Source organism: Strigops habroptila, chromosome 1 (assembly GCF_004027225.2).
Source record: "Strigops habroptila isolate Jane chromosome 1, bStrHab1.2.pri, whole genome shotgun sequence".
In the NCBI taxonomy this organism is placed as follows: Eukaryota; Metazoa; Chordata; class Aves; order Psittaciformes; family Psittacidae; genus Strigops; species Strigops habroptila.
In genome coordinates, this window is record NC_044277.2 from 61,593,038 (window position 1) to 61,604,232 (window position 11,195).

General features: G+C 40.4%; 1 protein-coding gene across 1 annotated transcript; it reads right to left on the minus strand.

Annotated features, from left to right (window-relative positions):
• Positions 1–1,974: 1,974 nt before the first annotated feature.
• On the minus strand, positions 1,975–6,107 carry LOC115604841 (collagen alpha-1(I) chain-like). Its single transcript, XM_030478302.1, has 3 exons — positions 5,896–6,107; positions 3,058–3,204; positions 1,975–2,160 (listed from the first exon to the last, which is right to left on the minus strand). Exons 1-3 carry the CDS (start codon positions 5,966–5,968, stop codon positions 2,132–2,134), a joined length of 249 nt encoding a protein of 82 aa, XP_030334162.1. The 5' UTR covers positions 5,969–6,107; the 3' UTR covers positions 1,975–2,131.
• Between the last annotated feature and the right edge of the window lie 5,088 nt (positions 6,108–11,195).

Sequence of the window (11,195 nt, forward strand, 5' to 3'; positions counted from 1 at the left end):
GGCCATGGGGCAGAGTCCAAGCCAGCAAAATGCTGCACCACAGCTCCTGCAGAGGGTGAGCCAAGGCAGGAGAGGAAGGTAACAGCACCCTGTTGATGTCCTGCAGCAGTTGTGAGGTTGCTGCCTTGGAAGGGATCAAGGATGACTATGGAGCAGATTTGAAAGTGAGAGGGAAAGAGGGTTGCTTAGTTGGAGGCTAATTCGGTGAGGACAGTGGGAAAGGCAGGCATGCTATAAGGAGGGACAACCACAACAGAAGAACCAGATAGAAACTTCATCAGAGTAAAACCATCAGCCTCCCACTGCCTTCCCTCTTCAGGGGCTGGTGACATTGGTTTCCAGATCTTGTTGTTTGTCTGGCCAAACCTTTTGCTTTGTGCTTAATGGTGACTGGGGCATATGTGAAAATCATTGTTACTGAGCTCTGGAGAAGTGCTAGAGGAGAACAGAGACAGGCTAGAAGAAAAAAATCTGTTTCAACATATAGGAAAAGAATCTCAACTGGGAGAGTGGTGAAACTTTTGAACAGGTTGCCTAGAGAAGCTATGACATCTGTTTCCTTCAATAGTTTCAAAATCTGACTGGACAAAGCCCTGAGCAAACAAGTCATTAACATTAAGGTTAACCCTGCTTCGAGCAGAATGTTGGACTAGAGAACTGCTCCCATTCTCCTCACACCAGAGTCTCTTTGAAATTGAATCTTTCTATAATTTTATAACTCCTGGTTATATCTAAGCATTTGCCTGAGATACCACATTGTGAGGACAGCAGCTCCATTCCATGAAATCGAGACTTTGTTTTTCAACTGCTTTTTAACACTTTGCATAGTACAGCAAGTGAAGATAAATTTCTTCCCCTCTTCCTACATGGTGGCACTCCTCCCCTCATTAAATAATTCCTTTTAACTTTGCTGCGACTGGAGGCAAATGCTGACTTCGCATGTCCTTTCAGGAAAATGCCTAGGCAGGAGGGAGAAGAACGTATCTGAGAGCATAAGGTGCATGTGTACGAGCAAGTCTCCCAGCCATGAAGAGATGCAGCTGAGATGGGAATGCTCTAGCTGGGTGACAGAAGCTGTTGAAGAAAATCACTGACTGCAGCACCACAAACCCAGCACGTCTTAACTTCTGGCCTGAAGGTATGAGATTCTCTCCTTCTGTCTTGGGGTGGAGAAAGGGAAGGAGAAGCTGCACTGTGTGATTTTGTTAGAAATACAAAGGAAGGAAGGTAGTAGAGGAGGGAGGATGAGGAGCCAGAAAGACAGGAGGAATGTGGAAGTGTGGGGGAGAATGTATGTGGGAATTTGTATAGAGAATTGTCAATGTTACATGTGTTTGGGGAAACATCATTGTATGAGTACATATGAAGGAAAGGAGTCTGGCATGTGGGGAACAGCAAAAAGCCCCAACAGTGAGACCTATACCAGAGAAGACGGTTCTCTTCCTTGTCTGTTCTCAGGTATCATCAGACATTTACAGGAGTAATTTTGGTCCAATTGTGTCAAAGCTGACACCTCTCAATAAACAAACATGGGCTTTAAACTAATGTGAAAGGGACCTTAGAAATAGTAGAGGGATACAAAACTCAGTTTTGTCTCTAAGGTATGAGATTTCTTGGGACCTGTTCTCCTTTGCTTATGTGTATTCTTTTTTAAGTAGAATTTAAGTTGATAGCCCATTAGAAGTACATCCAAAGGGAATTGCTGGATGCCCCTTACCAAGAGTTTCTATGCTCCTCTCTCAGAACAGAGTGACTTTTGCACTCTGATCACTTTTTGTAAAATAAACAAAGCAAGCTGCCTGTAAGTGGAGATTCTAGTGTTGCTAAACCCAGGATTTTTGTAAGACACCCCTGCAGTCCAAAGTACCTTAGCTTCCATTTATCAGCTTGTGTTCATATGTGTCCATGCTTCAGGGAATGTTTAATCAAGGAAGAAACTGCCCCTCATCCGTCCCCACTAATTTAATGCAAGAATCCACCATTTTAATATACTTTATTAGAGCATGTGAAAAAGGCTTTGCCTTTCATGCAGTGACAGGGAAAGCAGAGAAGAGGAGAAGCTGTCAGATAACCATTGGTAAAGGATGAACTGCTTGCAGAGCTTACTTCTGGACTGATGTTTTTCTTCTATTCAGTGTCTTCCTCCTTTGTCACCCATTGCTAAGGACAAATACAAAAGAAAAAAAACCATGCGAGAACAACTTAAAGCAAAGTTGCAGTACAGGGAAACACAGAATATCTGAACATTGGTTACAAACATTCCCAGGTCAGAGACCAAAGGTCTGTGTTACACTTTGAAAACATTTTTTGATATTCATAACTTCAATCCTGTCTCAAATTCTCTTGCAAACCCCACAGGATCCCACTACCATAATTAGCATCCTTACCAATGCATACAGGTACAGTCTAGTCTTCCTCATACTTTGGTTTGATTTAACTAGGTGTGGGTTGCATTAACATGGCAGGGTGATGAGGAAACTTGTGTTGTTCTCTGCTTTGAGTTGCTTTTTGAGGTTAGCCTGCATTTACTAGCTCAAAAAAGCCTCTTCTTTTGACCCAATGAATTTCCTTTAAAGAAAAGAAAGTTAAGCTGTTCTAAAAGCCACAAGAAGTGGACTTCATTATTACTGGCTGCCAGTCTGATAACTCCATTATCATGTTTCATTTTTTCCTCCCACATCCTCATACAAATTGAACATTTTTATGTTCAAATGCAAAGCTCTTGGTTTGGTCCTGAAGTTGTGTTTGCAAAAAAAAATGAAAGCATAACCTAAACTTCCATGGGAATTCTTTTTGTTACTACTTGTTTCAGCTTTCTGTCTCTGGAATCCATCCGTATCTTCGCAATCTTGTGGCATAGTTCTTTTCCTTGATTCCTTAGCTTCAGCTTCCCACCAAGTATAAAGCAACAAACAGGAGAAATGTTGCTTGAAGTACAATGCAGCCACTTCTCTTGTGTACATCCCTTCATCTAGTAAATGTACACTTGAGCTGAAATACTGCTGACTTCTCAGAAGTCATCTGATAATCATCTGTATGAGGGGGACTCTCACTTACGGGCGGGCTGGCCAGTGGAAGTTGTACCACCCCGGGGAGCTCCACCTCCATGAGAGCTGGCCTCGTGGGACGTCATATGGGAGGCCTGGGGTCCAGGGGAGATGCCACTGCTGCTAAAACCTGGTGAATGGGTTGAGCCTTTGGCACCTAGAACAGAAACAAATGAGGTGTTACTGACTGGAAGGAACCTTATGAAATAATTATGAACTACTAACAAGACTAACAAATGCATCAAAAGTCAAGGAGACTGCTGATTACTTGACTTGTTCCATCAGCATACTGCTTTTTAGCTGCCACCTTAGGGAAAGGACATTTACAGTGTTTTGTGGGTAGTTCCAGAACACAAAGAAAATCTACGACTCTTGCACAGACTGTTTTTCGTAAATTTGGATCTCCAAAACAGTTTCAGCACAGTCTCTGCTGAGGAGCTACCTGAGGACGTGGAATAAACTCCTACAGGAACTAAGAGTTGTTGCAGACCTCATTGCTCACTGTGCCAGGTGACAGATATGTTCTTTTCACTTCACTTCCCATAGCATAAACCTACACATAACAGATACCTGTAAAATTCAAACACAGTAAGCTGTGGTAGCCAGTGGCCAATTTCTATGTAAATCTCTATCTCGGTACAAATAAGCCCCAAGTAAAGTATTCCATTGCAAATTCTTTTCCTGGGAGAGGAGTAAAGCATTAGTGATGACAAATGTTAGTGATAATGCTTAAAGCATTCCTGGAGAATGCTTAAATATTTTGGTGATGAGCTTGTTATAATATCATCTGTAAAGTGATACTGAACAATACTCATGCCCTGCTGCAGAATCAGCCGCTCCTTTGAGCGTGTTTGTTCTGGGGGGAGGAATGGTTACAGTCTGAACGAAAAGGTTCAGAACATGTGTTTGAAGAGTGAGAGATTTCAGCGAGCACCTGCGGAAATGAAATCAGGCCCTTTTAGCTCTCAATCAGGCAAAGAATGTGTGGCAAGCTCTCCTACTGCAGGGAGCCAAAGCTCACACCTGTCTTGGCAACATTACAGAGCTAGCATTTTTCACATGGATAAAAGCTCTTTTGGAGTATCTCCTGTAGGCATGGCAAAGGTTTCCTAGAGTCATGCAGATTTCTCTTCACCAAAATAGTGGGTTTCATAAAAGTCCATAGCTGATACAGACATTGCAAGAAAAAAACTAGGCATTTTTAAATGTTTGCTTTGCTTCTCTCATAAAGATTCTCAGCACATGGAGGGATACAAGTCTTCAGCCTTAGTTTAGAAACAGTAACTTCATGGTCTTCAGTGGCATCACCATTGAAGAGTTTGCCACTGGCTCAGTACTGCTGTACCACCCTGCTCTGTAACAAAAGGCAAGATTGTGTAGAATGACTCTGCTCTAGTGTATGACTAGATTAAGTAACTGGCATCACCTGTGTACCAGGATTTCTGCTGCTAATGCAGCATGGTGCTTGAGAGCTGTTCTTCCTGCTCTTCACTCTCTCAGTTCTGCTATCCTGATTCTCTCTCATATTCTGCCCCACTGATGCTACTATCCCTTCAGCTCTTTGCTATTGAATATTCAATAAACATTGTATTCAGTAACCTAAACTCAACAATCAAGCCATACAGAGTAAAAATTAAAAAATGCCTCACAGCAGTCACATGCAGTATCTCTCTAAAGTCATTTAATGTGACTTAATCCCTTGCTGTCTAGAGAGCCTCACGCTATGAATAATATTGCAATGTAAATCATACCTTAAAAAAATAACTTACTTCCTCTTAATCAAACTTATCACATTTTTTACTGTTCAAAGCTGCCCAAAATCTGGACCCTGGCCAGCACACCCAGTCAACCACCCATTTTATGTCTAGAAGAGTCAGGTTCAGCCCCATCCTTCAGTTGACTTCCAGCTGCTTACTACAACAGGAGTAAACCAGAGTTTGACCAATATGGCAGAGATCCCCACATATAACCAGCCTGGTTATATGCTGGTTAGCATATTCCTGATATGTGGGAGATGTGGGTCCAAGACCCCTAAGGCAGAAAGAGTTTGGAAGCCTTTATCCAAGCCAGCAAGCTAACTACTGTGCTGCTGGGTAAAGCAGGACTATATGGGGCACTGTGGAGAGATGCCTGCTTAGAGATGCCTGCTGAATCAGGTCACACAGGCAGGTCTGGCAGGGAGAATATCTTATGCATGAATCCCATGGGATCTGGGGTTAAACAAGTGCCAAGCTGCTTAGGGTCATCAGGTCAGGGATGGCTTTGTGCATGCAACAGAAAAGCAAGCACGGTTAGCTCATGTGAAAGCCAGCTATGCCTAGTTTTAGTACTTATATACATGCTGTCAAGGATGTGTATATATTCCCTTCATGAATTCAGCTCTTGCACTGCAGCTAATTTTCCTCTGCTATAGTGTCTGCATAAGATTTTATGGGTTCTCCCTGTACGGATGTGTGTGAGTAAAGAGCAAGGGAAATCTGATAATTTATATGAAATATAAGTACACAGATCATGTTCTTGCATAAGTGTATTGTTGCTTATTGCTACCATGACTTCCCATATTATTGATGTTTCCTAGCAGAATGAAGAGATTGCACAAACTTCAAATAAACACTGTCCTGAATCTCATATGCATGTGTACATTCATGCATATGTACCTACACAGAAAATACTCTTAATAGCATCCCACTCATAATATGCAGTTCAATATAGAGATCTTTTGTCTTCAGTGCAAATACAAGAAGGTAGGAGAGAAGAGATTACTTGGAAAACTGATTTTCAAGTACAAAAGAATGTTTTGTCTTTATGCAGTAAACTGCACAAAAACCGCACACAAAATTACACATACCCTTTTCCTGGTGAGTAGCGGGAGAGCCCCCAGGATGCATGCCTCCCCCAGAAGCTTTCGCTTGATGGGACATAATCAATAAAGCAAGTGATCCTCCTGTGATCCCAGAAGAAGTGAAACCAGCGTTGTGGAATCCACTGAAGCACTGAGAGGCTCAGCCAATCTTTTTATACACCGTCTAGCTAACAGCAGAGAAAAGAAACTGCTGCCACCATCAGAAAGAAGTGAAAACAAACCTTATCCTCATCCAGGAAATGAAACTGAACTTTATGAACATGTCTTTTTATTGCTGTTGTCAGAGTGATATTTAGGCAAACCAACTGATTTCCTCTTATGATACCAAAACAAATTAGCAGCATAATGAATCATCATCAGTTGATTGGCAACTGATGTGGCTGAGAACTTTGCATTTTCATTCTTTTGCATTGCACTCTATTCTACTGAATTGCACCTGTAGGAGCCAGCCCTTCATTTTAAGAATTAATACAACCCTGAATAAATACAATAGGAAAAAATGCAGCAAAGTGGTGGTCATGCGGAAACTGCAACTTGAGTTTGTTATAGCACCCAGAGTTCAGCTATGGTACAGCTACCCCTGGAAAAAGCAGTTTACAGAGAGCTGGAAATCAGAACTTGATTAACAATGGATGGTTGAAATTAATTTCTTTATGGAAGGAACTGTTAGGGGACCTTGCATCATACAAGGAGACTGACACAGATGTTTTATTCTCCCTCATGATAAAGCAGAGCCTCCATCTTTAATGAACAGGACTTTGCACATGACACACACTCATTTATTGCAGTTTTTCTAAGCCAATAGTTTAAATAAGGCTGTCTAAAACTCCATAGGTCTCCTCCTTAAGTAAAGAGGAATATCTGATTAGGTCATACTACCACAGGGATGGCTCTCAAAGAGGAAATATACAAAATAAAAATATAGCATTTTCAGAGTTCTATAATATCTATATCTTGTACATGGTGAACTATAGAACTAAGGATACAAAGTCTGTTCCTCTCTTCTTATATGTGCTATTTATCTGAGCAGTAGGATATCTGGCCTGTGTACCCCTGAGGAGTATTGCTCTTTTAACTCTTTCATTCAATTTTTCTTTAATTCATATGTGTTAGTTTTCTGTAATTCTAAAATGTGTAATTTTTATTCTCTGTTTGCATTAGGGCTTCTGTATTATGATGAATCTTCATCCCCATAATTTCTCAGGTCTTTCATTTATAATTTTAAATTACTTAATGTTATAAAATAGCTACAGTTGCAGCTTACGTGCAAGTAAAATTCCAGGTAAGAATATGACAGTTAACACTATAGGCCCACTTCAAAGTGGCAATAAGACAGAAAATGTCACTTTCTTTGTATATATTACTACAGATCCTTCTTTCAAAACTGTTAAAATCTTTTGGTGTTTTGTTAATACAATTTATTTAATATAGCCCATCAGGAAATTACTGTAAAATCTGGCAAAGCCACACAGGATGAAGGCTTCACAAACTTGCACACATTCTGTGTGTGATGACCTTTTACTCAATCCTAAAACACAATTCATATGGATAGAAACAAAGTTATTTAACTAAAAATACTTAAAATTAGATAAAATAAAAGTTTTATTGCAAGCAAAGTGCCTCAAGGCAATTCACAATTGGCAGAGACATCAGTGAATAAGCAGGGAAAGGAGAAATTAATAGTAGTCTCATAAAAACAAGAAGAAACCCAATGTAATAAGGAGAGGGAAGCCACTGAAGAGATTCAAGGGAAGCCTCTGTTTAGAACTGTGCCATGGACCTAGTCAGCAAGGCCATGACTTTAAAATCTGCTAAATGGCTGCAGTGAGTTGGATGAAGAATGTGTGAATAGGCACAGACAACACGGTGCTAAAGCCAGCTGAGCTCTGCCTACTTTCACGCTCTTGTTACTGTAGTGGCATGGCAAATAACAGTTATGGAGAAGTTCTGACCTAGCAGGGCTTTGCTTTTACTTGTTTGCAGCTTATTAGGAAAACCTGGTACAATATCTTGTGTGAAAATGAATGAAACCAAAATCAATCTCTTGTACATTGTCAGGACTGAGCCTAGCCAGACCTTGACTAGCGTGACCAGACCTGAACCTGAGTTGTTGACTCATTCTTCTGGCTTGACCTTGGACTTGCCTTATCACTACAAACTTTCCTGATGATTTCGACTCTTGGTTCAACCTGCCTATCATCTCTGGGCTCACCTTGTTTGTGTTGGTGGGACAGGGCCTGACTGTGCCCTGGCAACATGTGACATCATTAACAACACGGCTTCCAGTTTAAACATACCCAATGACAGTGCTGAAGTGGGATTAGGAACGAGAACTCAGTCCCTGAGCCTGCAGCTGCCAGAGGTCCTCTCCCTCCATTAATTCACCCAGAAAGATGTGCTTCTCCTCACATCTGCTTTTTTGTTTTGTTTTACTGACATTTCTGGTTAGAAAGTGTGACTTCCAAGGTGTTAGGTGAGTGTAGTTGGTATCCAGCTGAGTTTACAGGGAGCTTGGCACAGGAGCACTAAGGCACTTCTAAGTCTTTGTGGACTGTTTGCCAAAAATCCAAGCAGTGATAATATAAGAGCCAAACTGATGCAACTTCTAGTTCAAATATGAAAGGAAAGAGAAATACACCGAGCCTGACAATAAAACAATAAATTGGACATGGGAGTAATTTCTCTGTTCCAGAAGGTAAAAGTCTGAGGAGAGGAGGTGGCTTGTGTAAGCTGCAACAAAAAGCATCCAGTAGCACTTCTAAGCCTCAGAGAACAGCTAGCCAAAGCCATGAATACCAAGAGTACAACTGCTTTTATTTTCAGTGTCACTACAATTTCAGTAGCTGTAGGTGCTGAAGCATTTATACATGTACATAGGTTGATTTTTAACTCTCTGAATTTCAGGTTTCATCCTTCAGTGCCAAAAATCATGTGCTGTGTAGACCGTATGCTTTTGAAAGGAATTGGTAGACAGAGGCTTGGTTGGAAATACTCTGAAAATTTGGGCCATGGGCATCCTTCTTTTCTTCAATTAATAAAAAAAAGAAGAAGAAAGTGTGCTAAGCTAAAATCATAAACCAACACAACCAGATGTGCATGCAACTCTTCTATGTTTTGCTCAGGAATGACCTTACTCACTTGCATCTGTGGATATATAAACTGGTGTGTCTCTTCAGTATGTTTTCCTTGCAGTCGCCCCAGTGTGCAACTTAAGAGATATTTTCTTCATAGTGAAGCAGGGCAGCTGATCACAGACATTAATCTCTGTGTAGCCTCCTTTTGGTAGTCACCTTTTTTATTCCAATAGCATGTTCATTGAAGTCACTTTTACACAAATATTTTCCCATAAACCTCTCTTTCAAAAGAGGTTATTCAAACAGCTTTTAAACAATTACTCTTTTGAAGGGTCTAATTGAAGGAAATAAACCTATAGAGAATCTGACTGAACCAAAGATCTTCAGCATCCAAGATTATCTATCTGTCACCCTGTGACCTATTTCCTTCACACTACTTTTTAATTTTTGTAGCAATTATAGTGTATATGGATAATACCTATTAGCATATTTATGGTCATTGCTTCATATTTATTGTCTGCACAACTCATTAATCTTCATCTAGTGTGTGAGGCTGACAGCTCAATCTATTTTGCAATCTCTGGGCAGGAGCCATATCCAAAAAGCTTTTGTTTCCCTGTAAATAAACTGTGTTCAGGACCAGAGGACAATGGTACATCATGCAGTGATTGACACAAGCCATGGCTGCTAATCAAAAGTAGATTTTATTACCAGCTGAGTCAAGTGCATTATGGGGCCATTGTTCTAGTGCTGTCAGGGCAAGAGCATACGTAGTCAGTCACCTTCTCAAGATGGGTTGATTGTTCTCCAAGATTAGACAGAGTTGCCTTATTATCCATCCCAGACAACAAGGCATCTCACCCAAACAGACGCCTTTACAGAAACTGCCTGTACATTGAATTGATTTGAATTGCTAATGCGTAATCTGTCCAGCACAGATGTGCAATGAATATTTGGATGTTGTTTTGCATGTCAGTTGAGAAGGCTGAATGATGAGGTGATGATCGTTCAGTGATGGGTACTGGACATTTGCCAACAATTGAGTTTGAGCACTTTCCCTGACAGTAATCAGATCAGCTTCCAAAACGTCTTTTCTTCAATTCACTGACAATTTATGTTAGAAGATAATGCAACACTCTCACAGTTAACACAGTTGGCAGCAATTTGCATTTTTTTCATATAATTAAATTTTTCATTTCACCCAAGGAGAGATATATACAAGCCACATATAACTGATATACATATTCCAAGACACTTCCAAAGTAACTCCACTTGAATAAGAGGCCATCTAGGTAAGCCCAAAACATTGAAACTCTCCATAAGACAGAAAGCATTAGTTTTATTAGTTATAAAGCTACATTTGCTGTGATAAAAATAGGAACCTCATTATCAAGCTGATCAGGTAAGCTCTCCAAAAAAAGCAATTAAGATAATAAGCATTTAATGTATGACCATGGTCATGCTTACAGTAGGTCAGTAAACACAATGTTGTGATTTAAAATACTTCAGTCTCTGTCAGGATTGACATAACATAAAATAGGATCAGAAATGGACCACACAAGACCGAAAGTATGACATCATGGAACTGACAGGAGCTCGCACAGTGACATCACATGATTCACGTGAATGTGAAAGAGGTCTTTATGTAGTCATAATCATAGAATCACACAGAATGACTCTGGAGGTCATTCAGTCCAGACAGGGACTTACACTGTTATTCGCTCAGAGATATGCTTGATTGAGTTCTGAGCATCTCCGAGGATGGAGATTCCACATGCTCTCTGGTTAACTTGCTCCAGTATTTGACCACTCTTATAGTGATTTTTTCCCCTGTACACATGGTCAGAATTCTGCAAGTTATGTCTGTTGTCCTTTCTCTGTGCATGTCTGAGGAGATTCTCCATCTTCTTTATATCCCTCACTACTTCAGATCTAAAAAGCAGAGTTAAAGCCCCACCTTTAGGACATAAGTAGCTAAAGAGCTATTGGTAGCTGAGAAAATCAGAGGCTTGTGGGGACACTTCTGATTGATGCTTAAAAAATTTTACCTTCTAACTTTAGATATGTGTCTAGTGTATCTCTAATCATACAGTGAAATGCTTTCCCTCAGAAATAAATAATAATGCTTCTCAAGAACTTCTAAAGCTCATTTTAGAATATACATTAAGTAATGCAGGGTTGTTATCTATCAAAGTGAAGTATCACTTCCCT